This window comes from Dermacentor albipictus, chromosome 4 (assembly GCF_038994185.2).
Source record: "Dermacentor albipictus isolate Rhodes 1998 colony chromosome 4, USDA_Dalb.pri_finalv2, whole genome shotgun sequence".
Taxonomy (NCBI): Eukaryota; Metazoa; Arthropoda; class Arachnida; order Ixodida; family Ixodidae; genus Dermacentor; species Dermacentor albipictus.
The window spans coordinates 85,291,444-85,318,989 of record NC_091824.1 but is presented as its reverse complement, the minus strand read 5'-3'; the positions used below and the strand labels follow the sequence as shown (position 1 = coordinate 85,318,989).

Sequence of the window (27,546 nt, the reverse complement as noted above, 5' to 3'; positions counted from 1 at the left end):
CGGCGCGAACAGTTAGTTTGACATGTTTTGCTTCTTCTCGCATTTAAGTGAATCGTGGCCTTAATGCTTCTGTGGTTATACATTAAAAAGCAAGAGTGCCAATTTAAAGAAAAGCTTGAGTGCAGACTACTTTGCACTTTGCACTAGTGCAACCCTTTAAAAGCAGTGAGAGTTTTGTCTGCTATTAGTCAAGTTAGAGTTGTGTACCATATGAAAAAATTAGCCGTCCTTTTTGTATTCTGCTACCGTTATTTTATGCTTAGTGGGCAGACTTATCCTCTGCTAGAATACTAAGCTAAAACGGACTCACAAGAAATATTTTAGAATTGCTGCTTCAATGGCGGGCTAACTAGTATAGCAGAAAACACTATAGCATGAACTCTACAGTATACTCGCCATATATACCTCAAATAATCGCGCTCCGTGATTGGTCACAAGGGCTGCCGGTTATCCACAGCAGCAAACGAAGCGATGCTAAAGAAGAGGGTTTCTTCACCAACGTGTCGGCGCAGTTAGTTTTTTCCGAAAGGACCTTGGACAGTGCACAAGGAAGTGTCGCTCATTCTACTCAGATTTAAGCGAGAGGCTCGACAGGCCGACCCATGGTGATGCGTATGAAGCGAAAAAAGGCGCTCAGGTGGAGAAATCACCGGCCAAGTCGGCCAGGCTAACCACGTGAACAGCAACATCGTCACCACCACAACTGCTACCTAGATTAAAGGATGCATCCAACTATCAGGACCCATCTAAACACGAAAAATTCTTCAAGGGTTCTTTGAGAGCGGGGCAATAAAAAGACGTAGATAGTCATTACCTGTGCGCTAATGTATGTGCTAATGTTTAGTCCTTTTCCATAGGTTGTCTCTGATCTAACAGCCGCACTGTCGGACGCTACACAAGCAACACTTCGCGAAACTTATTCACCCTTACGGACGCACAGTGCGCGAGCTGACGAACCGCTCAACAAACGCGACTCGTATTACTCCCATTCAGCTTCGCTTACCTCTAGAGCAGTTTAAGTTCGGCAGTCATTGTAGGAGGCAAACGAGGTGCCCCTCAACTTTTGCCCCCCTCGGCCCACTTTCCAAAAGAGTCGCCGGCGCCGCGGGTAATGCGACGCGAGCGCTGTCGAATCCTGAGAGCCACCGGTGACGGATGTGTTCGCATCCTGCGCACTTGTGGCCAGGCATTGTCACCCAAACCGGAAGCTCCTTTGTTGGGCTCTTCCGCCGCTGTCACGAAAGAAGGCCTCGATTCCAGCTCCCCTGGATCAACGCTATTCTTTCCCTTTCTTTTTTTGTCTCCTGCGCTATTATAACTCCTTCCTTGCCCTCCAAGTTTTATTTCCTTCCGTCACTTTCCTGTCGCGCGCCTATCGCAACCTCAGTGCCCCGCACTCCGCGTTGCTTCTTTTGTTTTCTTGTGTTTCTTTAAGTGCGGACAACGCCTCTAGGCTCTCTTATTTAATTTTTCCTGCACCCGTTGCGAACGAGAGAAGCCTAAAAAAGAAAAGTTTCTTGCTTTGTTTTCTTTTGCCAACGTTTTGATGTTGAAGCTCAATCCCGTCTTCGGAAGGAGGTTGTAAAACATCTCTGCACTTTCTCGGCACCCGTTCTTTATTTTCCTTTCCCTTCCATTCGTCCACAAAGCACACCCTTTGTTAAGTTATCCTTCAATTGAACGTGCTCGGTTCAAACTTCTTATTACAAAAATACAGTTTCAGTCCTTGCAGCTTTACCTCCACACTTCTTCCACCCTTACTTGTTGTTTCTTTTATGTTGCGTCTCTGTTGACCACCGCGTGCCCTTGTTGATTCTATTTGTTTTACTTCGTCTCGCTTTCGCTACTCTCCTTTTTTCGCACTCTTCAGTTTGTTTCACAGCGAGAAAAAAAAATGGCTCCAATTTTCGCTAAAAAATGACGGAGTCGGGGGAAATTTTTTTTTTTTTTAGGGCGATAACCTTACGCCTGAATCCCGATAACAAGAGAAATAAACGAACGACCCGGAGAATAGTGAGGGGACGACGGGCGCGATGCGTAAATGAAAAAAAAGGAAAGAAAGAGAAAAAAAAGAAATCAGGAAAGCAGTGGCCGGTGGAAACATGCACGAGGCCATGCGCGCTCAGAATCGATGGCCGCCCTTATTTCCACGCACGCCCGCCTCGCGCCCAATAGAGGGCGCTCGCAGCAGTGGCCCTCGCATGGCGCTATCACCACGCGTACTAGTGGCGATACGTTTCTTTATTGTTTTTCTTTTCCCTTGTTATTTCAAAGGTCCAGAAAGAAGAGTAAAGCTCGCTGTACTCTCGGAGAAGAGGTTTCGGGTGAGGAGGACGCGAGCAGGCAGAGTGTAGAAAGGGGAAGGGAGGGGTTCTCCCATTGTATCGGCGCATAATGGAAGTGGACTGCCGGATTTACCAAGGTGGAAGGCCCCGACATGCACACAATGAGCTTCCAGAGTGAAACGGCCGCCCGTAACAGCGGTGCGGCAGTAAGCGAGAACTCGGGAGGAAAAAAAACACGCACACACACACAAAAACCGGGAGCGCCAGCTGCAATGAAAGCGAAAATCTTTAGAACGTATTTCTGCTGTTCTTGAGCGCTTTTGTGTTTCATTCTCTGCCATCCGCATGTACACATATATCTTTAATTTCGCGGGAAGGTTTCTGGGGTTACCGTAGATCGGCAGGAAAGAAGACATGGTCTCATAATTAGCGGTTGTATATTGTAGAAAACGTTACACTGACGGACGTCAGGCACACTAAGCGCAAATAAAGCAGACTAGGCTACCAAGAACGGCCAAGACAAAACAACTATTAAATACGAGAACGAAGCATTGATCAACACATACGAAAGAAAAACTAACCTGTAAAGTATATGCTTTTCTGGAGGTCTGCGAAATAGAGACGGCACTCCGTAGCTCGTGTAATAAATGTAAATCGCAAGGCCTGCAATCTTAATGAGGCATCGTTACTTAGCGGTCCTAGCAACGTCTTAAACGCCTTTTAACAGCGTGGTGTGATGAGAGCGTTCGCTGGTGAAATTCATGCGGTAATGTGCACTGAAAGAAGAAAAGTGAAGAAGGCAGCGTTCATTAGGGAGCTACATACTATTACGGGCTTCCACGGAAACGACCACTCACGGTAAAAGTTACGCGAAAAGCAAATCAGTTTCAGATTTGCGGTGTTGGCACTCTGCCCAAGACAACGCTCTCGGCATTCGGGCGCGTAGATCATCTAGTACATATACTGTTCTTTGTCTAATGAGTAAGGTATTAAAATTATAGCCTACTCGGAACCGTTTCTGAAGGCATTGCATCAGAAACTGTTCGCGACGGAAAAATTGCTAAACGTAAGGCCTCTAATCGAAAGTTCAGTGATACGTAAGATGTACAAAGATAGAGCCGGAAGAACAAAAAAAAAAAACATTTAATTTTGTCTGCAGCCGTCTTTGATAGCAACTCTGTATACGTGCCCAATATGAATAAATGAACAGAGGAGGATGAACCAATGCGCGCGACCTAAAAAAGGAAAGAAGAAGAAAAGAAGCGAGCACTTATACGTGCTTTCTTAGCTCGGTCATTTGTAAGCGCAAAGCGAATTCAGAGGGGGCGTTTCGCCAACTAATAGCTCGGCGGAGGGTTGCTCGCTTCTGAGCCCTCTGCCGCTTCCATCTGCATCTCGGGCGCCGCCTCGTTTAACACGTACTTGTTTTATGCCTCGTAATTGCTTTTGTTTTGCAAAGTGCAGAGCAAAGTGGCGGCGAAAGAGTGAGGCGCTCGCAAACAGCTCCGCTGGTACCCCCTCTACTGCTCCCTTCCCCCGCCACCCCTGGCACCGTGGCTTCCAGCGTTTGCCCCCGGCTTCCATCCCACCGCCGGCAGCGCGCATTTTTCCTAATGAAATTCATCGCCTCGAAAAGAAGCGGGCTTCTGGAGGGCGCCGCGCGTTCTCTTTTTTTTTTACTTGCCGAGACAGCGCGCCAGCTTTGGCGCTGGGCGAAGAATGTCTGGCCCGGCAAACCAGAGGCTTCGGCTTCGCCCTCTCCGGTCTCGTGCACTCAATCCCTCCTCGCCTCCCGAGCACGTCAGCATTCCTCGGGCAGAAACCGCGTGCCTGGTTCCCTAATTCCTCTTCCTGCGCCTCGAAGACGCGCTGACGTCTGCGTGCAGACTAGCAGCGCCCTCTGGGGGCCCTTTGCGAAGTAGTGAACAGCGGAAGGAGGAAGAATGGCCGGCTTTATTAAAGACGCGCCGGCCGCAGTAGCCGCTGCGGAGGTGAGGAATTAAAGCGCCCCGACCGCTTCGCCGAGCGCGAGATACGGGGCCGGACTGGACGTTTGAGTCAGAGGCTAAACGCACAAAGAAGCCTGCAGGCCTCTAAACTGAGCTACTTTCTAAAGCTGAGCTGCCGTCTAACTGCGCGGAGAAATATGTTGGCTAGATTTATTCTGGCGAAGCGTGCAATTTTTTACATCTGGCTGTGAAAGGGAAACTTTAAAAAAAAAGTAAAGTGCAGTTTAGATTTATACTTTCTGAAGACAAAAGGGACCTGCTGCAAGGCTCTGTTGAAGATTAACATGGACAATATCTCAGAACCCCGATTTCAAAGGCTACAGCTGGCAAGGAGGTCAGTATGGCTAACATTACTACCATTCTCGCGATAAGGAGAATGAAGGATATAATGAGAAACCAAAGGCATTAATAAATAAAGAAGCAAAAAGCAAGCTACATCGCACAACGATGTCACATCGCATATGGTATGGTACTGATCGAAACTGCAAATATGCGTCTAAATTGTTATCGAGTGGAGAGGGGTGAAGTTATACTAAAGAAAACGCAGTTAACAGGCAACGATGATGAAAAAAGTGCTAAAATTCTGTCAAAAAAGAAAGAACGGTGGCCAATTTCACAGAGCTTTTCATTCGTAAGTAATGTTTGTTGCTGGCTGGCAGTCTTCGGTACATTACATTCGGCGCTTAGAGAGTCGCCTCTGGCTACGTGTTTCTTATACGAAAGCTTACTAGTTCCTTATCGCAACGGCCATCGCACTTACTTGTGCCTCGTACAAATGCCTCGAACGTTTCCCGAGCTCTTGTTCATGCTATAACGCGACATCCTTCGCACTGCGTTAAACCAGCGAACTTCAAGAACTTTTCTGGGCGCAAAGATCCTCATTCGCAGTAGGCTCAGAAAACAAAGTGGACGCTGCTTCGAGATGAGCAATCGGCTGACTTTAGTGACCGCTTGTAAGGTTGATGTGAGCCTCCGCGAAGGGGCACAGCTGGGCTTTGAAATACTCGCAACAGGAAGAGGCATGTGCATGCTGCAGTAAAAATCCCGAGCTGACTCAGCACATGCAAGTTGAACGTGAAGCTATTCTCCCAGAGAGACCTGTAGGCAACGTGCACCTTTAAAAAGCGCTTATATTTAACGGAAACATCGACGGGTCAACAGTCGAGATAAGCATGATATGTTTAGAGTATTTGTGAAGAAAAGAAACAGCAGGAAAGAGATTGATACGACTGGATCCGTTACAGGCGTAGTTTTTAGGCAGGAGAAAATATTAGGGAGATGTTTTCAAAAATGCTAGAATGAAAGATCACGTTAGCATAAGGGGAAAATATTAGGGAGATCTTATCAAAAATGCTGGAATGAAAGATCACGTTAGCATAAGGGGAAAATTATTAGGGAGATGTTTTCAAAAATGCTGAAATGAAAGATCACGTTAGCGTACCTGATTAACTCAAGCAGGTTAGGTGACTGACTGTCCGCTTCCCGTTCCATAGGGGATGCCTGTAAATCATGATCGTCAGCATTTCCCTAATCCACCTTTCTATGTATCCTACTTTGTATGGCAGTAAACAGGACATGCGTGTAGTTCAGATACTTCCATTTAGTCTTCCTCGTGGGCCCCCTGAACTAAACTGCCAACAGCCGGTTTCTGCAAATCTGTTTGACATCAAATAGTTTTGTAAATATATGCCGCGTTTACAACGACGAGCCCAGACCGGAAATGCTGCGTCTAAAACACACAGAGATGCGAAATAACGTCTTTCCATACGGCATTTAATGAAATGTATTTAACAACAAATATTGATTCGTAAACGTGTGACACTTGATTTGAGTTGTAACCTCTTTATTTAAAAAGAAAAAGAACAAAAGAAGTTTGAAATATGTTTTGCATAAAACTAACGGTGTGTAAACAGCATGTGCTCATGAAAGATTACGTTCTTCGAAAATTAATTCATGTATTAAAACACGAAGAAATATATATATATATATATATATATATATATATATATATATATATGTATATATATATATATATATATATATATATATATATATATATATATATATATATATATATATATATATATATATATATATATATATATATATATATATATATATATATATATATATATATATATATATATATATATATACAGAAGTCGGGCTAGGTTGGTAATTAGTTGTCTGTATTAGTACATGAGTAACTTTTGCCGATAGATGAAGTTTCGTACGCGCAGAAACGATGTAGAAGCAATAGTACTAACAATAAAAAAGAAGAACGGGCAACGACCACGCATTATCAATGCAGCATCAGCTACTCCTGACTTCCCGAACAGTAGCAACGCCTCGGCACGGCTAATTAAATTATTTGCTGCGAAGACAAAAGAGTACAGCGCAGAAAAAAAAAACGAAGTTTGATAACTTTCTCTTTTTCTTCTGCGGAAAATAAGAATTATGCACAAAAACATACGGAGAAATACCGCGTACAGATGTCGTTGTTATAGACGGCTTCAGCTACATATCCAGAAAGTTGTTATCATAGTATTCTTTTGCCGAAATAGTACGCAGCGTTTTAGCTGAGTACTCTACTGGTAGTTTCTGAATCTTTTTCATTTAAAGTTCTCCTCTGCAATCAGTTTTCGAAAGCTATGAATTCTGAAAGATTTGGAGACGTAGGGAATGGGGTGGTCAGTTAATGAAGATTCATTCCGCCCGATATCCGTGTGTCAAAAATAAAACGTATTTTGAAAAGCACGCTCCACATAGGAGTCACCGGCATCCGCTAAGCAGATCCGGCCCTCGCCCGGTTTTCGTCACTGTTTTCTTTTCCTGTTGTCCAGTTTCGCTGCCCGGCTTTTTCTTGTTCACTACTTGACGGATGAGTATTTCCTTCTCCAACCAGCGAGGCACATTCTGTGCGCAGAGTATGGTGATTCTCAGACTCGTTTCGCGCTAGTGAAAACACCAGACGGCCACCGGAACGTACGCGGAGAGCGTCCATCTTCAAATCAGGAAGTCTTCGGCTCGATTCCCGTTATGAACCGAGGGAGATGCAGGGCTTGTTCTGCTTCGTTTTCTTTACTTCGTTCTCGTACCTAAAGATCGGGGGCGAACACCACCTCACAAGAGCTTGTGAGATGCAAAATTGCACAAATGACGTAGGCAATGAGGCAATTCACCGCGAGATTTTCGCAATTGCCGAGATTTTAGAAAACGTTGTTCAAGATACGCCTTAGGCCACATTCGCAATGTTTGTTACAAAACAACTGTCTCTCACTGGCGGTCGGCGCGATCCTTACGAACTGCTCCAGCTAGATGCAGCCTAGGAGTATATTAAGCCTAATGTATGTGCTCTTATGCACAAAACTGTTCTGCGGAATTGAACATGGCGGCGAAGAACAGGAAAGCCGGCTGGGATGTTTACTGCGCAACTTTGCAGTGAAGCTGACACCTTACTGCGCTATTAAACGGACCCACAGTATTCAGGAAACAAACATCTAGGAGAAAGAAAAAGAAAAAGTAATACGGAAGCTTATTTCCCACACTATCTCCTACTGCAGCGTTCACCGCGTCTCAAAGAAATAAGGCGGACCAGAGACATTACGAACCAAAAAAAGAAAGAGAACCGTGGCGCCCAGACCGAACTGCAGTCTCTGAAGACCCGGCCAAAAGGGCCGGAGAGGTCCCGTCCTACGAGAGAGTATTGGTAATCGAACTTTGGCCTTTCTTTCCCATTTCGTTCGAGCCGCCTTTTACCGCTATGCCCCCACTTGTGTGTTTGTTGTACGTCACTCCCATTTTCGTGCCAAGCTTCGTTTTCGAGAGCACCAGCCACTCCTTCACCCCTGCCCCGTCCTCCCCCCTCCCTTTCTTTCTTCCTCTTTTTCCTTTTGTACTTCCGTTCGTTTCTTCCACGATACTCGAGTTATTATCGTCTTCGTTCGGATGCTTGGTGGAAATCCATAGTCTTCCAGCTCGTTAGCGCGGGCCTCGCAATCTCGATGCTTTCTCGGCTTCCCCTTCGCGATCCGCTCCTTAACCGCGCAGAAAGCCAAGTCAAGTCGAGCCAGGCCTCTCTCTTAGAAGGTGAGTCGGGCACCGAGCGGCCCCCTTCTTCGACTGCCGGAATAGTGGTTCCGCGAAGAAGCGAAGACGCCCCACAGGCTTCACGGGGAAGAATCGCGCGCTGGCGTCATCACGAAGCCGAGCTGCTGCAAACAGTTCGAACCATGGCCGATAAACAAGGGCACAGCAGACGCCTTCCCCCTCTCTCTCCACCTCTTCTTGCCAACATGAGAGTAGCTGGAAGGCCTAACCGAGAGAGAGAATCGGCGGGCCCAGCACAATCAACGAAGCGAACTGAGCGAGCAACGGGGAAGCGATGAGGTGTTTACGAGTTGCGCACAGTAAAAAGGAAAACGAGGCAGCTATACCGAGATCAACAGAACGGCGCGCAAAAGTAAAACAACGTACAGGCATGGGACCGAAACTAATTAAGGATAACCCGTACTCTTTCCGCGGCGTACGAGTTTCGGATTACATTAGATTATCAGCAAAGGACTGCGTTAATTATGCTTCTTCGCTTGTCGGGAACGCAATTTTTGTGAAAGGATTTCCCGAAGAAGTTTAGGTGCACTTTTGCGCGAGTTTCTTCTTTTTTTTTTTCTTGCCTCCACGACGCTACAGTTCACGAGACAAAGATCGGTTAATAGCTATACACAATGCTGGAAACATTCTACGAATACTGTACGTTTTATTTTCCAACACCTCCGACGAGAAAATAATGCTGAAGTGGTGTACTTCAGTCTTGATGAAAATGCGTTATGTTCGTGAGAGACACGAAGGCACTTGATATCCATCGGGGGAAAGCGTTAAATGAAGCAGAAGGCCCAGAGAGCTGAACGCAACAAACTAGATTTATATCTTGCGAAGTAACCTTGGGGAGTAAAATACAAGACGGCAGTTTAAAAAAAAGAAACCACCTTGCACGGGGTATGTTTAAAAATAGAAAAGCATTTATGATGGCGCAAACTGTACCTTCTCATTTATTTCGCGGCAACTATCTTATCGGCGTCCTTGCAAAGCGCCCTTCTTATGTCCTCGCTATAGCCATGAAAGTAAAGGTTGGCGTGTTCTAGGTTCGAGTTTTTTTTCCCCATTGTAAAGCTTAATAGCCTTTCCTGTGTCCACGGTTTCAAGCAAAGAGAGCAACAAAACCAACGCGTGATATGTACCAAATGCAGAAAAGAGAGCTTTATAACCTAAACAATGTATCAGAAGGATTCCTTGCGTTTCCCTGCTTCAGAGCAACAGCCGTTACTTGCCGATGAGATTCTCGCCTCGTTTTATTTACTTTCGGTAATTACAGCGCTCGTTTGTTCCCCCACAAAATGCTCGTGGCATCTTTTGGCGAAATAATTGCCTCACGATGGCGACGCACGCGCCATTAGCCGTTCATAAGTAAGACCACGTTAAGGACGTTCGAGGGGGAACTTTGGGCTAGCATACGGGGCATTCATCAGGAACGGTGGTGACGACAGCAACCAGGAGGAAGAAGGAAAGAAGCCGCTTTTACCTGCGCTACCAACTTTCGCCGGTGTCCGTAGGCCAGTGCATGCTTGAAACTTCGCGCGGCCGTCTCCAGGGGCGAAAACACAGGGGCAGCTATAGACGTGCTCACGTACAGAGTGAACACACACGAGGTGAATCGACAGTGTTCGAAATTGTGGCAGCGCCGTTTCATTGGGCGTCTACGTGCAATGTGCAATGGTAAACATTTTGCCAACAGTGTGTCTGACTGATGAGGAAATGCATCGACTTCGCACTCGTAACGTAGTATAGTTGAGGATTTTCTTTTTTTACATGTACGAGCGAGGGACCCCAAGACACCAAAACATTTCGAGTTATATTATACATAGCGGCGCTATCGGTGCCGCTAAGTGTCATAAGTTGAGCGTTCACGGATCAGGTGCGGTATTCAAGCAGAAAGGTTTCGGCTAGCTGCATTTTCATTGCTAATACGCAGCATTTGTCCGCCTAAATAACAAACAGGAAGATAACGAAAAAAAAAATGGAACAACAAAGAAACGGTTTTTTTCTAAATTCATGTTCCCGCATTTAATTCTTGCGTATGCAACTATTGATGCTGCGTACATCATAACTCTGCAGCGACAAAGGGCGAGGCCACAGACGGAGTAGAGACGGAATTTTCCTTTTAGCCTTCTAGCCGTTTTTCCTCTTTAAAAGACATGGAGAGAAACGTTTATCGCATTTCGGCTCCCTGCACAAGACCAATGGGTGGATGGTGGGAGGTTACGGGGATGAGGGTGCGAAGCTAACGGAGTCGCCTCTTGATTGCAGTTGGTCCGCTTCCTCTGAGCTAAGGCCAAGCGCAAGGTAAGCCCCGTTAACGCGACCACATTGACCGGTGTTGAGTCAGTCGGCCACTGCTGAAGTGTGCTGGGACATTTAGGTAGTGTCTTAAGGATAACTTGGAAGTAGGTGCTTATACTGTCACGCAAGTGCACCGTCATGGTGTGTCGCGACGTTCTGTGTGTCACAATGTAGTGACGGCGAAGAACCAGACAATGCCACAGCCGTGAGCCACGAAACTACATCTTTATAGGGTGAACTTATAGGGTGAAAGTAAAGTAACGCTCAAATAAAAACGATAGCGACGAGCATAGTCATCGGTCGTTCGAAAATTTGTTCTAGGGGTGAAGTGCCCAAGCCATTCATACGTAACCCATCGTACATATCAGTGTAATCGCTTATTCTCGCGTGCAACACCTTCTTTTTTTGTCGTGCACACAACCTGATTAGATAAGTCTCTTTCGCTGTGGAATCGGCGGCGGCAATATTCCGGAAACTTCCAGTGTAGGCGCGTCTTGCGTCCTGCAATAACTTTTTAACAGTGGCCGGACGGTAAAGAACGGTCCACGGGAAGAAGACAACAAACAAAAAGAAAGCGTAAGTGCATCAGTATGATGTACGGAAGTATCCCATTCGTCGTCTGCCTCAAGCAAGTGCCGCCGAGAACTAAAGGACCTCCACGTACAAGAAACCACTGTCTCAGCTCAATCGCACTGCGGAAGATGCAAGGTTGCTGCCGCTACACGTCGCCAAGGGCCAGGCACACTGTTTGCCCGCACAAAGAAAAAAAAAACCTCCTGTTCTATATAGCCCCCCCAAAGAGATGGTAAATCATAGGAGAATATAGGAGAATTACTAAGCCTGCGCGGGCGTAGTTGCATAGGAGCGAAGAGGTCCAGCCAGAGCACATTCTCGCTCCGACATGCAGCGAGGAGAATGGAGATCGCCGGCGCGAACGAGGCGACAGGTCGGCGGAGCGGTCGGCCGGCCGGCTTTACATCTCCCGGACTAATGGGCGAGCTGCGGGTGGGAGACGTAATTTGCGCAGTGTCCTTTCCAATCAAGTCAGTGACACGGTTCTTCGAGAATGTGGGGGGGGGGGGGGGGGGGTGTTTGGTCTCTGGGCCTGCCGCGGTGTCCTCGGACCCGTAAATTGCATCACGCGCATTCGGGCCAAGACCATCGAGCGATTGGTAGCGACCCGTCAGAACAGGTGAGACAAGAGAGTGGCGGAAAGAAAAAAGAACAATAAAAGAAAACCTCTGCTGCTCATTTTACTTCGAGTATGCATCGCTCTTTCTGACGGTCGGTGAAAAGAAACGCAGTGAAATAATGTAGTTGAAGCCACCAATTGTAAATGACTTGGTGCTCTTGGGCAACACCAGATCATTTATTGAAACACTAAGAACATTAAATACCCAACGAGTTCTCTAGTCAGCGACAAACTGCTAATAGGCTTTTGAATATTACACTTAACCGCCGCGGTGCCTCAGCAATTCATGGCGTTTAGCTGTAGTGCACAACGTTGCGGATTCGTTTCCCGGCGGCAGCAGAATTTCGATGTGAGCTATAGACCGTTTTTTCGTAGGCGCCGCCATATTGTGAACGCAGTGGCGCCGCCTATGAGCAGCGTCATACTGGCTTGGGTGAAAGCGGTCTTTCGCATGGCAAGTATACGCTCGGCGGCAGGTTCTGGCGTTTGTTTTCGCGGTCGTGCGGTCTGTTTAGTATGACGTGCGTCTTCTACGCGGTAAACAGTTCTGTGAGACGTGCTGAAGTGGTTTAAGGCGTCATGGCCGGAATTTCTGCTGGCGTTGAGGTGAACGGAGCATGCAGCGCGATGTGTGCGCGCAGGCATATTCGTGCCTACAATCAGCCTCAGAGATCACTTGTGTATTTCTGAATGTTCCATTCACTAATGTGACCTTATTGCAGTATTATCCTCTATTTCTGAGCTGCGATTTAGGTGCCATGAAACATACGCGACGATCGTAACAGCGTGAGTGTGGGTACCGTTCTGCTACGATAGGAGCTGTGATGTTATACTTTGACAAGCGTTCAAACTGTTCGCTGCAGGTTACATTGCGTGACTACTTGGTTCGATGGATGAGGTTTCCGCCCCTGAATAAAATAGTTTTGGCAAGTGATAGCAGCATACCTTACAGTCTGAATTACGCTTGTCCAGCAAAGGGACTGTTTACGAACTGCGCGAGCGTCCTAAGCAGTGGTAGGTGCTCGATTATATATATCTTTGTTCTATATACACCACATGGTCCAAGCATACCACATCAGCGGTTATATATTTATAAACGTTGTGCGGCATGACCATGCGAGGCCCTATTGCGGCGTTAGCCCGTTTTCTCTTGCTTTTTCGACAAGGAGGATGATAACCGAATTTCTTTTTCGGTTGTGTTCGTTCCGTTCTCTACGACGCACACACACACATATTACGGAAATTTTGTCCTCAAAAATAGGCATCGCATTCTTTTCCCTCATATATTATGGCTGTATGCAGGCAAAAAATGCAATGCCGAAGCGCACAGCTTACATATATGTACCATGCTGGTTCACCGACCGCAGTGATCCTTGTGTTGAGCAGCGCCATCGGCCTCATACAGGAAGGCTACCGTAGACATAAGGTAATTTGAAGCCTACTAGACTTGAAATGCGCGAGAACGATGCCGGTGCATCACAAATATTTGATTGCGCCTGCCGCTTAGATGTTTCGTGGTATCCTTAGGTTGGCCGTGCCGAGCATGTGCTCTTATGCTTTATGTTTTACTCCCTACGCCAAGCGATCAGATATTGAGCAGATTTACCATTTCATGCTGCTAATACAGACACACCAGTTTTCTTTGTTGAATTAAAACTGATAAAAGCAGAATAGTTCACAACACACACACACACCGCGGCCGGCTGATAAAACGCGTCACATTTTTGCGCCCCCAAAAGATATTTACGCCTACAGTAGTTACCGATGCACCGAAAGGCTTCCCTGACGACCTTATATGAACGGACATGGCGTAAATTTCCCAAAGTACCATCTAAAACATCTCAAAATCGTTCCGCAGCATGCGACAGCAATACTTTCAAGCAGCGCCGCGCCGGATCGCCCAAGCCAGAGAGGAGGAAAGGCTCTCCGCGCGCCCTATCCTCCTCGCCCGATGAAACGGTCTATAAGTGCAAAGCGTTTGCGTACCTAGGCTGTGGTGAAGTACAGCCCGGACTCCTCAACAACGGCGCTATTCATAACCAGCTGTGCAGACATTTCAGTTAGCTCCAAGACAAACAGTCATTCTTAGAGGTGTAGGTTTACGTCTTCTGGCGCGATAGCGTTAAAGCTCCTGTTCAGCGGGAAAGGCGTCGTCGTCCACGGTGTGTCGAGAAACCCACGTAATGGTCACGTGATGGCTCACAATCATGTCAATTTATAAAGTAAACGATTTTACCTTTAAAGAAAATATGTTCACATAATGGGATTCGAATTAGGTCATTCGGGTTGGGAGTGGGACTCGCCAGTCGGACACGCTACCGTTTCGCCACACAGGCAAGCTTGCAAGGTGCGAATATGAGCGGGCGTTTTATGTATGCCATGCGGTCTTTCGAACGAAGCAGTATATGACGATTGTTGGCTCTGAGTGTCGACATGTTGCCGCTATTAAAAAAAAATTCGTAGTTCCACCCGAAAGGTGAAGCACCCATTGTGATAGCAGATTAGTAGATATTTGTGCAAAGTAAGGATAGTAGTTTTATCGACCGTATAAACTTGTAACAATTTACTTACAAACTGCATTAACAATGATAGAATGTGTAAGCGTGACTCAACGAGGACGTATAAAGAAAGAGATAGACGGAGACAGCGCTGTCTTTGTGTGTCTGCTTCTTTGTACGTCGTTGTTCAGTCGCGCTTGCACATTCTATCATGGATTCAAGTCCACTAGCGCGTCAACGTGTTTTATTTAAATTAACGAGCACGCTGTTACGCGCGCATAGGTAAACATGAACACTTCGCTCGATGACAGCGGAAACTGTCTGTGAAAACGCTGGCGTTAGGAATCGCGGCCGCAACCGCGAGCCAATTGACCTCCGTGCAACTGTCGCTTCAACGCGTACGAAACGTCGAAAGCACAGCGCATACAAACCTACCGGCACTACATACACTCTGCAAACATAGCAAATCGCTTTGAACATGAGGCCCACACAGGCGTGCACTTTAGCCACGTCGCAGATCGCTTTCAAGACACACGAGCGCCGGCAACGCGTCCATGCGGCGTCCGCGATTCGCGTGGAGAACGCCGTACGGAGCGGCGGGCGAGGAGGACATCGAGGCACCGTAGCAGCCGCCGAAGAACGCTCCTCCTACCTCGCCTCAACCCTCTGCTTGCGCGCCACAGGAGAGGGCAGGCATCCAAACAAGGATCCAACCGTGCATCGCAAACCATGGATTTGGATCGCGACCGACACGAGCTCAATAGCGAACTGCCCGGTGCGTTCGCTTGTGGTGACAAGCAGCTTCCACAAGACAGCACCGACGATAGGGCCATCGATTGACCCACTGATATTCACGTCCGAGAGATTGATGAATGGGTTCCTGCGCGGCATGGCGTCGATACAGATATTGCTGACAGTAGGGTGTGCGTTCAATTAGGACCATGCATTTTGCACGACAGTGCTGACTATGGAGGTGCAATAATGTTAGAGCCAATGCAAGCATCACGACAAAGCGGACCTCAAACACGACATCGTGTGCAGTGCACTGCGTGCTAACAAATGTGTGTACACATACAAGCAGCATTATGTGCGTAAACTGCACAGTGCAACAGTTCACACACAACAATGCAACAATACAGAACTTGTTCTGTGATAATCGTTAAAAGCGAATGGATGCGAACAAACAACAGTGACTGTGTGAGAATAAAAACCACTGAAGGTGACAATTAAGCTATCGCGCCATACCTTTAAAGGCGCAGCCTAAGTGTCCCCCTATCTTTTTGGCTCATCATTCTTACGAGCTCGACGATACCACGAAGCCGCGGCAACATTATACATTTACGTTTCCGCTTCTTCTGCCAGTGGTCGCACATTGAGTGCAGGGCACACTACTCGGACATGCAGTCATGGTCCGTGAATTTATTATGTGTATTCCAAGAACACTGTGTGGCTATGTGGTACTGATCACTGGCGGCTCGCAGCCAATCGCTGCTCAAGTGTAAGAGTTGGGGTCGGGCATGTCGAAAGGGGTTAGCTTGCCCCTGCCGTCGTGCGACTCATCCAGGCCAAGGATGTTGAATGTAGGAACGCGGTGTCATCCAGAACGAGGAGTGCTGGGTTTATTTACAATATCTATGTGAAGAGTATGGAACGTTGTACCTCATCATTCTTGCATGACTGAAGTGAAGCACACCGAGGAGACCAAAATGTCTGTTTAAACCCTCTCTGTACTTCCTAGATCCCTAGGCCAGGGAAACTGCCATCCAACCTTGGTCCAATCGGAGCGTCCAAAGTCTTCGAAGGACCCGCGTTGAGGGCGAGGTTTCACACACTCACTCCGCACCTACGTTTACTGAACACACAGAAAGGAGGGGAGCTTCGTAGACAGGGGTTGTCACGCTTGACTCAAGCTGGCGCGTCATGGTTCTTCGGATGACCCAGCAGTTAGCTGGAGCGTTTGTTAAATGACCGCGGCAGTTACCGGGGTCCGTGAGCAATCGACTTATAACACCCTTCTCCAGGTGTTTTCTTGCTCCCATTGGCTCGTGAAGGTAACAGTGAACCAGCAAACAATAATCGGTCCGCCAAACGTCTCTCGCCTTACTGGCGCCGCACTCCTATCCGTAGGGGACGCATTGTTGGCTTCACGAAGCAATTCGTCGCAGCGGGGCAGGACAGGCTAGAAGGTCACTAAACCCGCTTGCCGATCGTAACGATTGACAGCGTGATTCGATTATTGATTAATTTGTGGAGTTCAACGTGCTAAAACAAACCTTAGGTATCAGAGCCGCCGTAGTCGAAGAGAGAATCCTAACTTGGATCACCTTAAGCTCCTTAACGTACAACTGATCTGACTACACGGGAATGTTTACATATTGCGCCCTTCGGAATGCGGCCGCCGCGGTCGGAAGTTGAACCTTAAGACGCTAATCTCACTAATGATCTTCATCTGGTGGTAGAGTTTGTCATGTATTCACCTGTCTTGGCTGTTGTTTAATTCGTGTCGATTGGTGTACGATGGATCGCTTGTTGTCCTTGTTATCTTGTATGAAGCGCTGACAGCTATGAAATGACTCAAGTACTCTTTTGTCCAATACTAGCCACAAAAGGTGAGTTCTCGTTGCACTAAAACCTTAACGTGTTGCATCATATGCTCGAACAGCTAGGCACCGCACCTCATAAGGCTCAGCATGGAATTCAACTACCGTATTCTTTATGAGTACGCCTCGAAGAAGCGACAAAATTTTCGACTTCCGGAGCACTCTCGTTTGCAAACTATACAGTATGCTAGATACGAAGAGCCTTTGTAACAGCGGCGCAGAATTACAATGGTGCTAAACGTATTCGTTTCTACCGGGAGCACGCGTCACTAATGGGATCGCCAGCGTGACGGAACTTTGTCACCAAAGCTGATGAGAAACTCAAGTCAACACCAAGATAACTTTCAGCATTAAAGGCGAAATTTCCAGCGGTTATTGACAGCTGCGCGAAGACGTGCGCCCGACAGTGCGGTGCATGCGGGGTACATCGGTAATTCTCCAGCGCTTAACAACATATTTCTTGTTGCTAGCAGCTCTCAAAGAAAAAAAGAAGGTAACGTCACTTGTAAGGAAGTCTCAGGACAGAACCCCGGCGAACTGCTCTCCCCTGCGCCGGTCTTGCCTAATTAACTTGCCTAAGAAGGGATCGCTCGTGAATGGATTCACAACAGTTTCTGCAGTTTTAAAAGAACTGTTTACAATTGTCCTGGTTTTTCGCTCCCGACAATAATTTTCAAGTTGACTGCGGCCGAGGGCACGGGATAGTTGCCAGTATGAGCTTAAGGGCATGTTCGCGGAAAATTCTGGGCTGATTATTAGGGCAAAAAATAAAATAGAATTCTGCAGTTTTACGTGCCAAAACGACATCCTGATTACGAGGCACGTCTCATAATCACAATAATGAAATGGAGCTGGGCGTTTCATATAATGTGTATAGGGTAGATAACCGGTAGACCATTAGATTTACAAAACGGGCGCCAAGGGTAGGGAAGTGCAGTCCAGGACGGCAGAAAACTAGGTGGGGAGATGAAATTAGGAAATTTGAAGTCGCAAGTTGGAATCAGCTAGCGCACGACAGGGGGAATTGTAGATCGCAGGGAGAGGGCCTTGTCCTGCAGCGGTCACAAATATAGGCTGCTGCTGCTGCTGCTGATGATGATGATGATACAAGTCTAATGTATTTACTAATCCCTAACGCTCCTGACTACGGCAAGTTCGAAAATTTATGCGGTTACCCTCTTCGTTAAGTCAACTGATATTTTTTTGTGAGGACATAACCTGATTACGCTAATAAGATGCTTGCCCTCGCTTTTTCTTATGAATGCAGCGAGTGGAAGCTTTCAGAAGGCGGACATGTTGCATACATTACTTAACGATCGAGAATAACAAAAAAAGAACAACAGTCTCACCGTAATAAAATATCTCTCGGGCGACGGTAAAACAAAGCCCATAAGTGATCAGTTGGCGTTACACGTCAAACAAAAACGTCGTACGCGCAACGTTTTTTTTTTCCACACATAAGATCCACGAAGAAAAAAAGAAAAACAGAAGAGAAAGAAGCAGCATGCTATTATCAGCACTTAAATAAGCAGAAACGAAAACCAGTTTTCGTGCACGCGGTTAGCGTCACAGGCCATCGAAAGATTAGAGCTTCCTTCAGGCGGGCGTGCTTTACACGCGAGGAACTAAGACTCGTGCACAGCACAACAATGAAAAAAGTAACCAGGCAGATGGCGCTCTAATCGGTGGCGATGGGCACAATTTCACATGAGTGACACACACGTGTAGAGGCCGAGCGCTAAGTAAAGCGGATTAGATACGCACCTGTATTGTTAATTCCCATGGGCCGGATCCTGCAGTCATAACGACCCTGGCCAATGATGCTGTCCAATATCCGCTTTTCTATAGCACGGAAATTTGCCTTGCCCCTGTAGAAAAAGAAAGATAAACATACAGATCGTGTGAGTGCACAAAGAACGATTGAACGCACTTTATTTTTTGATAACGAACAAGCGAAAGAAAATCACAGCTTGGGCTCGTTGGTTAAAGTGCTTGTTTAGATTGCAAACCAGTGTCGAAGAATGAAGGGCGAAGAAAGTGGGATACAACGCGTCTGTTACGCGCCAAGCTTATCAAACGGCGTCGGGCTCGCTTATTGTTACCAGCTGAAATTGAAAAGCCAGTGACACTCAGAGATAGGCGCATTGCTCCAAACGTAGCAGCTAAATGCTTGCCGAAGCGATTTCCATTTCTCTGAAGTGGTTCCAGAGAGCTACAGAGCTTTCATAGTTTACTAGTACATTTTTGTAAGCAGTAATTATAACGTGGTGCGACAAAACAAATAACACAGTATGCGTATAGCACACAGTGCAGCAATTTATGCTAATGCGAAACATTCAATGACACGTCGCATGTGTTTAAACAATTTATCGCTATCGCCTTGCATGTACTTTAATCACTTCTGCATTTCCCGGCTTGTTTTCTCGCGCCTACTTTCGTGTTTATTATTATTTGTTCCGGCACTTTGCCACCGTTAGAACACGACACAGTGCCAGACACATGTTTGTAATGTACTCGCATTTTTGTAATTTAATGTTTTTAATGTAATGTAATGTAATGTTTGTAATGTAGACACATGTAATTGATGCCTGAAGTGTAAGAACGCTAAGCTTTGATGCGGCACGTTTGGCACAATGTTCCTGGCAACGTCCCGTTCTAGCCTCGCTGGTACCTGACATTCTCGTTCCTAAGTGGTGTTGACATCCGCGAGAGCACGCTACCGTTGTACTCCTATTTCTATCTACCATTCTCGCTCCTATTCGCTTTTTTTTTTTTGTGACGGTGTGGCGACGTTTAGCCTAAGCACAACTATGGTTACACGACTTTGCTTCTTCCGCTGTTTGGGCTAGCGTGTGGGGGCTATCAGAAGCAGACCCATGCATACCCTCTGAGCCCGCAGTGTACTTGCATAGTACAATGACTAACGCCATCTAGAGTGAAACAATAGACGTATCATCACAAAGAAAACGAGGAAACAACCGGTGCGCGCGCATGCGCGCAAGAACGCACGCATAAGCACGGCGTAAAAGAGGTGTGGAGGCTGCTCCGGACGGACGGCGATCACGAAAACAAAAGAACTCTGGAAAGTCATCCTAGAAATGGTTCGCATTATTACTCCGTTGTCCAAAGGCGCCACGAACATAGACGGCAGGACTGTCGAAGCTGCCGGAAATGTCCCCCATTGACAAGCTGTGCTAGACCTTGTTTCATTACTGCGCAGAGTTACCCATTCGGAAAGAAAAAAAAAGTAGAGAACGATAGGTTGAGCGCTGAACTTTTCACGCACCTATCACTACCTATCGTTTGCTACTTTTCTTCCTAACTCTGTATTTTCCTGTTAGCGCAACAATGTATTCCTTAGATCTCAACCAACTCCCCCAGCAGCAAGTGATGCTTAATTAAGACACGCTTAGTTAATGTAGAGTTAATTAAGGCACTCGAACCCACGAGCTTTGGTGGGAGTCACACCCTCAACCTTTGGTGGGAGTCGAATCTCCGACCTTTGGTGTTAATTAGAGCGGAGTTAATTATTACCCTGTTAATTAATGTAGCGCCAATTAAGGTATTCGAACCCACGACCTTTGGTCGGAGAAAACAAAAATAGGAAGTAACAACGAATTCCAATGAAAACGTCAAGTAATTTAATCAATGTCTCTTGAGCGCACAGGCTTTCTCCTTCATCGTCTTTGGCGTATGCTAAAGTGACGCATTTTTTTGTATTCCTCCTAATTCCATATTTACTCTTAATTAATTATTCAACTTCTCATATAGTATAATTAGATTAAAAGTGTCAACGAGAAAATTGTGAAGCAACATAAAAAACTCCCGATACAGGTTTCTGTTGCTCAATACGTGCTACATAAAAGTGTTCTTCGAGTGTCAAAGAAACCGACTCGACGCACTTTGCGTGTATTCGCGGGCTTTCTTCACTTTCGGAAAAACACTTTTCTGTAGCCCTTATTGGGCAACGGAAAGCTGTGTCGGTAGTTTTTTCACGTCGCTGTATAATTTTCTTATTGACACTTCTCATCTAGTTATAACATCTAAGAAGTTGATTAATTATTTAAGACTAATTACGTAACCAGGCGGTATGTAAAAAATAATCTGAGTATCTCCAAGCGACGGCAGATAACATTACCTTGGTTCTGTCCAGCAACGTGGCATTCACACATCTTCAATTCATGGTGCATAATAGTTGGGACACACTGTATACAACGGCTACAAACGTTTTGTTTCAGAGTAGGACTGAATATACGTATAGCCGCGCGAACCCGAGCATTCCATCGGGGACGTCGCACTCCATGAGGATTAAATTACCCCAAGAACTTGTTCAAACTGGTCCGACGGCACGGAATAAGAAGAGCTGCTTACGTTACGGGCGTTCGGTATAACTAACCACGAGCCGGCGTTACAACAACAACGTCGCTGCCTATTAAACTGTGCATGGGATCGTTGCTATCGGTGCCAATTATTAGTTAGGGGTAAACACTTGGAGCACTCTTATTAGGCACATGAGCAAAGTGAATTATCTTTGACCTCAATTACTTTGTTTCCCGAGTTCACTCTTAATATCGGTTATATAGAAGTTGTTATCGCAGGGATTCGTTGCGTTCACCGTCTGGTCACACGTTATTCGTGTTTGCAGCATATGCATACGCGGAAGCTTCAACGAAATTACGGATTCTCCCTCGCACGTTTCTTTAGCATCAGCATTCGTTTGCTATAGAAGCCTCGAAGCATACGTGGTAATTGGCTCAACTCAAACAAAGGGATTTTAGGATAAAGCAGCGACAAAGTTATCCACGAAAACAAGGACGCGTCTTTCTAAAGTCGCGCATTGATTATTTACGCATTTCGCTAATGAATATGGAAGCGTACTTTCGTTTGGTGGGAGTGACTGCCAGTAAGAAAAAAAAAAGAAGACAATCGAGTTACAGCAAAAGCGAGTGCTTAGGTCAATGACGCGCTAAGCAACCTTTCGCGAACAACGCCCCTCTAATTGTTAAAACCAAGCAGGGCACCGGTATTTACTTTCGAAAGATATACTTTAATGCCGTACCTGTTCACATAACAATATTTGGAGATTCGGATTGTTATAACTTTTTTCCGTGTGCAAGTAAACTGGAATCGAATGCACAATTATTTTCGTTCTTACGAAAATGCAATCGATTGCTCGCGTCTGTCTGTTCTTACGAACTGGGCTCGCGCAGGAAATGCTTTGAGGATACGGGCCATGAATATGCATTAACAAAACACTTCATGTGGTACAAGAATTATTAATCATGTGCGCTGGCAAATAGTGGTGTCGAACAAACAAGTGTCGAAGCCGTCCTGCATTTCACTAACTGTGTTTGCGAGCGTAAGAGACTTAAATTAAGCCTCCCGATCTTCTGCGCTGAGCGCAAGTGCATATGGAACCTGCAGTTTAACTCTTTGTCAGCGGGCATCTTTGAGCTAACCTAACCAGTTCAACTGAGTTGGCCGCATCGGTTAAACGTGCTGTACACTGAATTGCAGGAATCCATTAAAATTTCACTTGGTGGTAGTCAACGAAAATTTGCGCCCTCGTGGATACGTAATGGCCGTGGTGCGAATGAAATAGTTTAAACCAGTTAAACTCCGGTTAATAGTTCCCGCCATGACTGTTGGCGCATGAAGGTTTTTTGCAGTTTGTTCAGAGTGGACATAGCCGTGTTCCACAACCACTTCACGTGCTCAAACTTTGATGCCTTGCGGGAAAACTCGCGGAAAAATAAATGCGATAGAGCCTTGGAATGAGTATTGCAATAAATACTGAAACTAGGAACATTAATACAGAATCTGCTTTCCTCTGTTCGGTTACACATGAATTGCGTAGGACAGATTGAGGTAAAGGATACCTCGGATACTCCATTACTCTAGGTTATGCAGCAATAAACAGATGAATACGTCATATTACAGAAAAACGATCGACTGAAAACAAGACAATGAAACTAATAAAGATAACGGAATGTGGTTTCTTCATAAACCTTTACAGTGACAATGTGATCGCAACACAGCAGCCACACTAGAAGAGCGGCCTGGCTTAAAAAGCGGCAGTGCTGATCACAACACATCCCATTATTACAATAAATACAGAGGAAGTCGACATGAACACACATCCGTGACCATGTGATCTCCGTATGTATTCCAAGAATAGCTGACAATAATTCAAACGCTTCGCCACATTTAAAAGACCAACATAATCTGAATTATTGATAAACTCGACGTGATTATACCAGAACTCAATTTTTTCAAGAAACTACACTAATGCACGAAGAGCCAATATTTGTTTGGTTTCTTGCGGCCACGCGTGTGAGAGCTTCTCCAATGACAGCGGTCTTATAACGAAGATCTGCAGTTTTCATCGTAGTTTACGGGCGCAGGTAATTTTTCACAGACTAGACGAAAGTGTTCCCTGTCCTTATCGGGATTATATTTGGAGCAAATATTGGCGATTCGCCCTTTCTGCTCTGCACAAGTATTTCTTCGTGACAAGGCATTACCAAGCAGTATTCTAAGTACGACTGAAGCGCTTCTGAGCTTCATGATCTTGCACAAAATGAGATGCGGTCAATTCCCCTAGTAGCCGTGTATTTGTCCGTTCCTTGAGAGGTATACAAAGTTACTTCTCCCCCCCGCCCCCCCCAAACAAATATAACCTTAATTCACCTGTGACATTATTCGTTTAATCTTATATATATGATGTACAATAATGTAGGCAACCGGTGGCACAGCTAAAGAAAAGGTTCGTTGGCTTTTGGTGTCAGAGTACTCTTCAGAATTTCGTTAGTTCTCGTGCGAACAGTCTTCTAAAAGAAAAAAAAAACACGGAAACCGTTTACTAGGAGGCTTATGCAATTCAGCACAAACATGCGAAAATTCTCCGCATGGGAAGTTATCTCTGAATGCAAAAGGAACGACCACTGAACACAACTATATAAGAACCTATGAATAAGCTAAGCAGATTGTTATTTTTTGCGATGACGCAGTATAAGCTAAATGTACTGTCTATTTAGCCAGGACATTTGTTATGTAATTATTTGAAAGCACCCTGGTAATTAGAAATGAATAACTACATACATTCGATCAAAATCAAAATTGATTAGAACACATAGACAAACGCAGAACTGTCACTGCACGCTAGAAGCCTCGCTGAACAATGCGACGGAAACATAACGCAGTCAATAATAAAAAAAAGAACTACAGAGCGGCCAATGAAACGGAGTCCGTCCAGATCAACGCTCCCTTACCGACGCGCGCATTTCTTTCGCAGAGGCTCGGACGTGATTAAAGAGGCACCAAACTCCCATTCCTAGCTGTCTCTCCTCATTCCTTCCATAGGAAACGATATTTCAATCCCGCCGCCAGCATAATACTCCGGCCACGGCTGATCAAACGCAGCGCCGACTCGGGACTCACGGGCGACCTTTCGCTACATGCTCTCATCCCTCATCTCTCTTCTCAAGAGCGGTTTCACTTCCGGCCCAGAGACCCGAGCGCGTCCGCACAGCGCATGCGATTGGGCACCCCCTCCTTTCCCAACGCACTCCCCCCACCGCCGTCGGTCCATGTACGCACCGAACACTTCCACTCCCGTTCACCGCTCCACATCTCCTCCGATTCTTCCACAATTCGTCACGCAGAAAAACTACAGCGTCGAACTGACAGCGTCGAGCGCGGTTTCCCGCGAGCCCAGCGGGGGGGGGGGGGGGGGGGAGGGGGCTTTTGCAATCTCGCCGAGAAGCTCCTAGCAACATGTAAAAGATGCGTGGATGGTGAGGCTGCAACACACACGCTAAAAGGGTGAGTGCCCGACGCTCCCTAACCTCTCTCGCAAAAAACAGGAAGAAAGTTAAGAAACGAGCAGAGGGAAGGGAAATTGGAGTGAAGTCCAGCAAGGACCGGCGCGTCCACTATTTGCTGCCAGAACACGCGCGCGCGCGCGTTGTGGCGCGGGAAGAAGAGCGAGAAAGCGTCGGAAGTCATCACCATTCGGCCCGTCTCGACTTCCGGTGGCGCGTCAATCGCCGACAGTGCGCGGTGGTGGGCGACTGTTGGAAGACGTCGTCGTCGTCGTCGACGGCGACGCCATATCGAGCGTCCAGATGCACTCCATCATTCACGCGGCGGAAGGCGGGCAGCCGAGCGGGCAGGCGGCGACCGCGGCGTCGGCGTCGGCGGCGGCGCTGGCGGCCAATGAAACCGCCTTTTTGTCGCCGGGCCTAATGTCTTGGAAGAACTCATTATCGTGATGCGGTAAGGAGGGCGCAGCGTCGTCTTTAGGGGACGCCGCGTGCTCATTCTGCATGCGCGAGAGAGGAGCTGGGGAAACGCTGTCTCGAACAATGAGAGAGAACGAAGGGAGAGACGCGCGCCTCCTCCTGCGTTTCCTCTCGACTTCGCGTTCCTCGCCCGACGCAACCCAGGCATTGGGTTGCAAGTTGAGTGCAGTATGGAGCAGGCCTTCTATAGGACCACTCTAAGAAGAACTGGGGAGGCGGAGAAGAACGGACGACGTTTTGCAATGGGGAAGCGTGGTATCAAATGCGAGCAGGGTATCCGGTGCCTCGGCGAATGCACGGGACGCTAGAAGTCGCGGAGGGAAGCGAACCGCACGAGCGCCTTTCGGTTCCCCTATGTTCTCGAGTGGTTCATCCTATTGGCGTGAACAATAGATCACCACGGCCTGCTTGCCTTGTGGTTTGTCAGCGCAAAACGACCACTCGCATCAAATAATGATTTCGTCTACTGCAGCGTACGACCCGGTAAAATCTGGTTCCTAAAGTCGCGAATCGAGCCCTATAGTTATGCTATAAACTTCAGTACCCCGAACTCGCGGCCTCCGCTTATATAAAACGAAGCACCTTTGGCAGTGGAGTGCTACGTTGCCTCCCACTGTGACCTCACGCATTGTCCGCGTGTGGCCACCGCTGGCCTGGTCTGCGTGCAATTACAGCGCCAGGAATGGAGAGCTTTCGCGTTATCGCGTTTCCTTCCTTGCCGCTGCTTTGTCTCGTGCGTAGGGCATTAACAATAGCGCCGTGTTCGCTGATACGCCACGGTTCAGGGTCGTCGGCGCCGCGGACAGCTTTGGCGCGCAAGGGCTCGTCAGGAAGACAGAACGGGCGTGCCTGGCTGACAATACTTGTTTTACAGTGAAAGTCTTAAGTATTGGCATCCAGCTTGTTCCGCCCTTTCTCCCTCTTCTCTAGAACTTCGGTCGGCATGTCAGCACGTGTGCTCTGTTCAGTAGGGGCGATTATGCCGATATATGAGCGATAAACGAGTACGTTGTACCGTTGAATTGCGGCCACGCAGATGAAGGCATTCAATGTATTCTATTCCAGTGCGCAATTATGGGGGAAATTAGCATTATTCTTTTCGTCAAGTGCGCTGTAGAATTCACTCTTGCCAGAAATGAAAGAAATAATGCCTATTCGCACGACTGTGTTTCCACCATAAATAAGCGTGAACAAATTGATGCTGTTTTTTTAAACTAATCGAAAGCGTCCGATCATGTATCGAACATATCCTTTCTTAATAGTCTACGAGAAGCAGGAATTTTCGAAAATTTGGTTCTTTGGCTTCAGGCCTACCTAGCAAGCCGCACCCAGTATGTTCAGTACGCATGTGTCAATTCTGAGAAGCTGCATGTATTTGGTGTTCCGAAGGGGTCTGTGCTCGGAACCTTGTTGTGTTTGATGTATGTGAGTAGTATGTATGTATGTATATGTATGTAAGTGGTAGCGAAAAGTGTTCTTATTCAATGAATAACTTCTGCGTTCCGTTAACCTCGCGAAATTTCCGTGTTTCGTGAAGGTTTTCACGCTAGCCACTGAAATTGCGTGGTGCAGTTTTTATAACAGTTAACAACTCGGTATAAGTATTTATTGTTTGTTCGCTCTAAACTGTATTAATACAGAAAGTCGCGCCTGCAGCTGGCAACGCTGGGAGCTCGTGGATATATCCTCCGCGTGACGGGCCGTCCGATGCACTTTGCGTGCATGCATTCGCGGGCTTCATTCATGCCCGGAAAAACACTTTTATGTAGTCCGTATTGAGCAACAGAAAGCAGTATCGGGAGTTTTTCATGTTCGCTAGAATTTTCTCATCGACACTTTCCATCTAGTATATATGGTATATAGCCGTGCATATCGCAGCCCATCACATAACCAGTAATCTTGAATCAATAACTTTCTTTGTCTATAATCAGCATAATTTTCGAAATAAATGTCTTGACAATTATACGCAGCTGCTGTCTTGTATTTACGACTGTGTTTCCACCATAAATAAGCGTGAACAAATTGATGCTGTTTTTTTAAACTAATCGAAAGCGTCCGATCATGTATCGAACATATCCTTTCTTAATAGTCTACGAGAAGCAGGAATTTTCGAAAATTTGGTTCTTTGGCTTCAGGCCTACCTAGCAAGCCGCACCCAGTATGTTCAGTACGCATGTGTCAATTCTGAGAAGCTGCATGTATTTGGTGTTCCGAAGGGGTCTGTGCTCGGAACCTTGTTGTGTTTGATGTATGTGAGTGACGT

At 46.6% G+C, this 27,546-nt stretch overlaps 1 protein-coding gene across 10 annotated transcripts in view; it reads right to left on the bottom strand.

The window, feature by feature from the left end:
• GluClalpha (glycine receptor alpha 1) overlaps positions 1-27,546 on the bottom strand; it is a 689,081-nt gene that overhangs the window by 50,002 nt on the left and 611,533 nt on the right. For all 10 annotated transcript variants that reach the window (XM_070537219.1, XM_070537220.1, XM_065430835.1 and 7 more), the window contains one exon: positions 18,745-18,848. In XM_070537219.1, the coding sequence (XP_070393320.1) occupies positions 18,745-18,848 (104 nt within the window). The remainder of the gene's footprint in view (positions 1-18,744; positions 18,849-27,546) is intronic.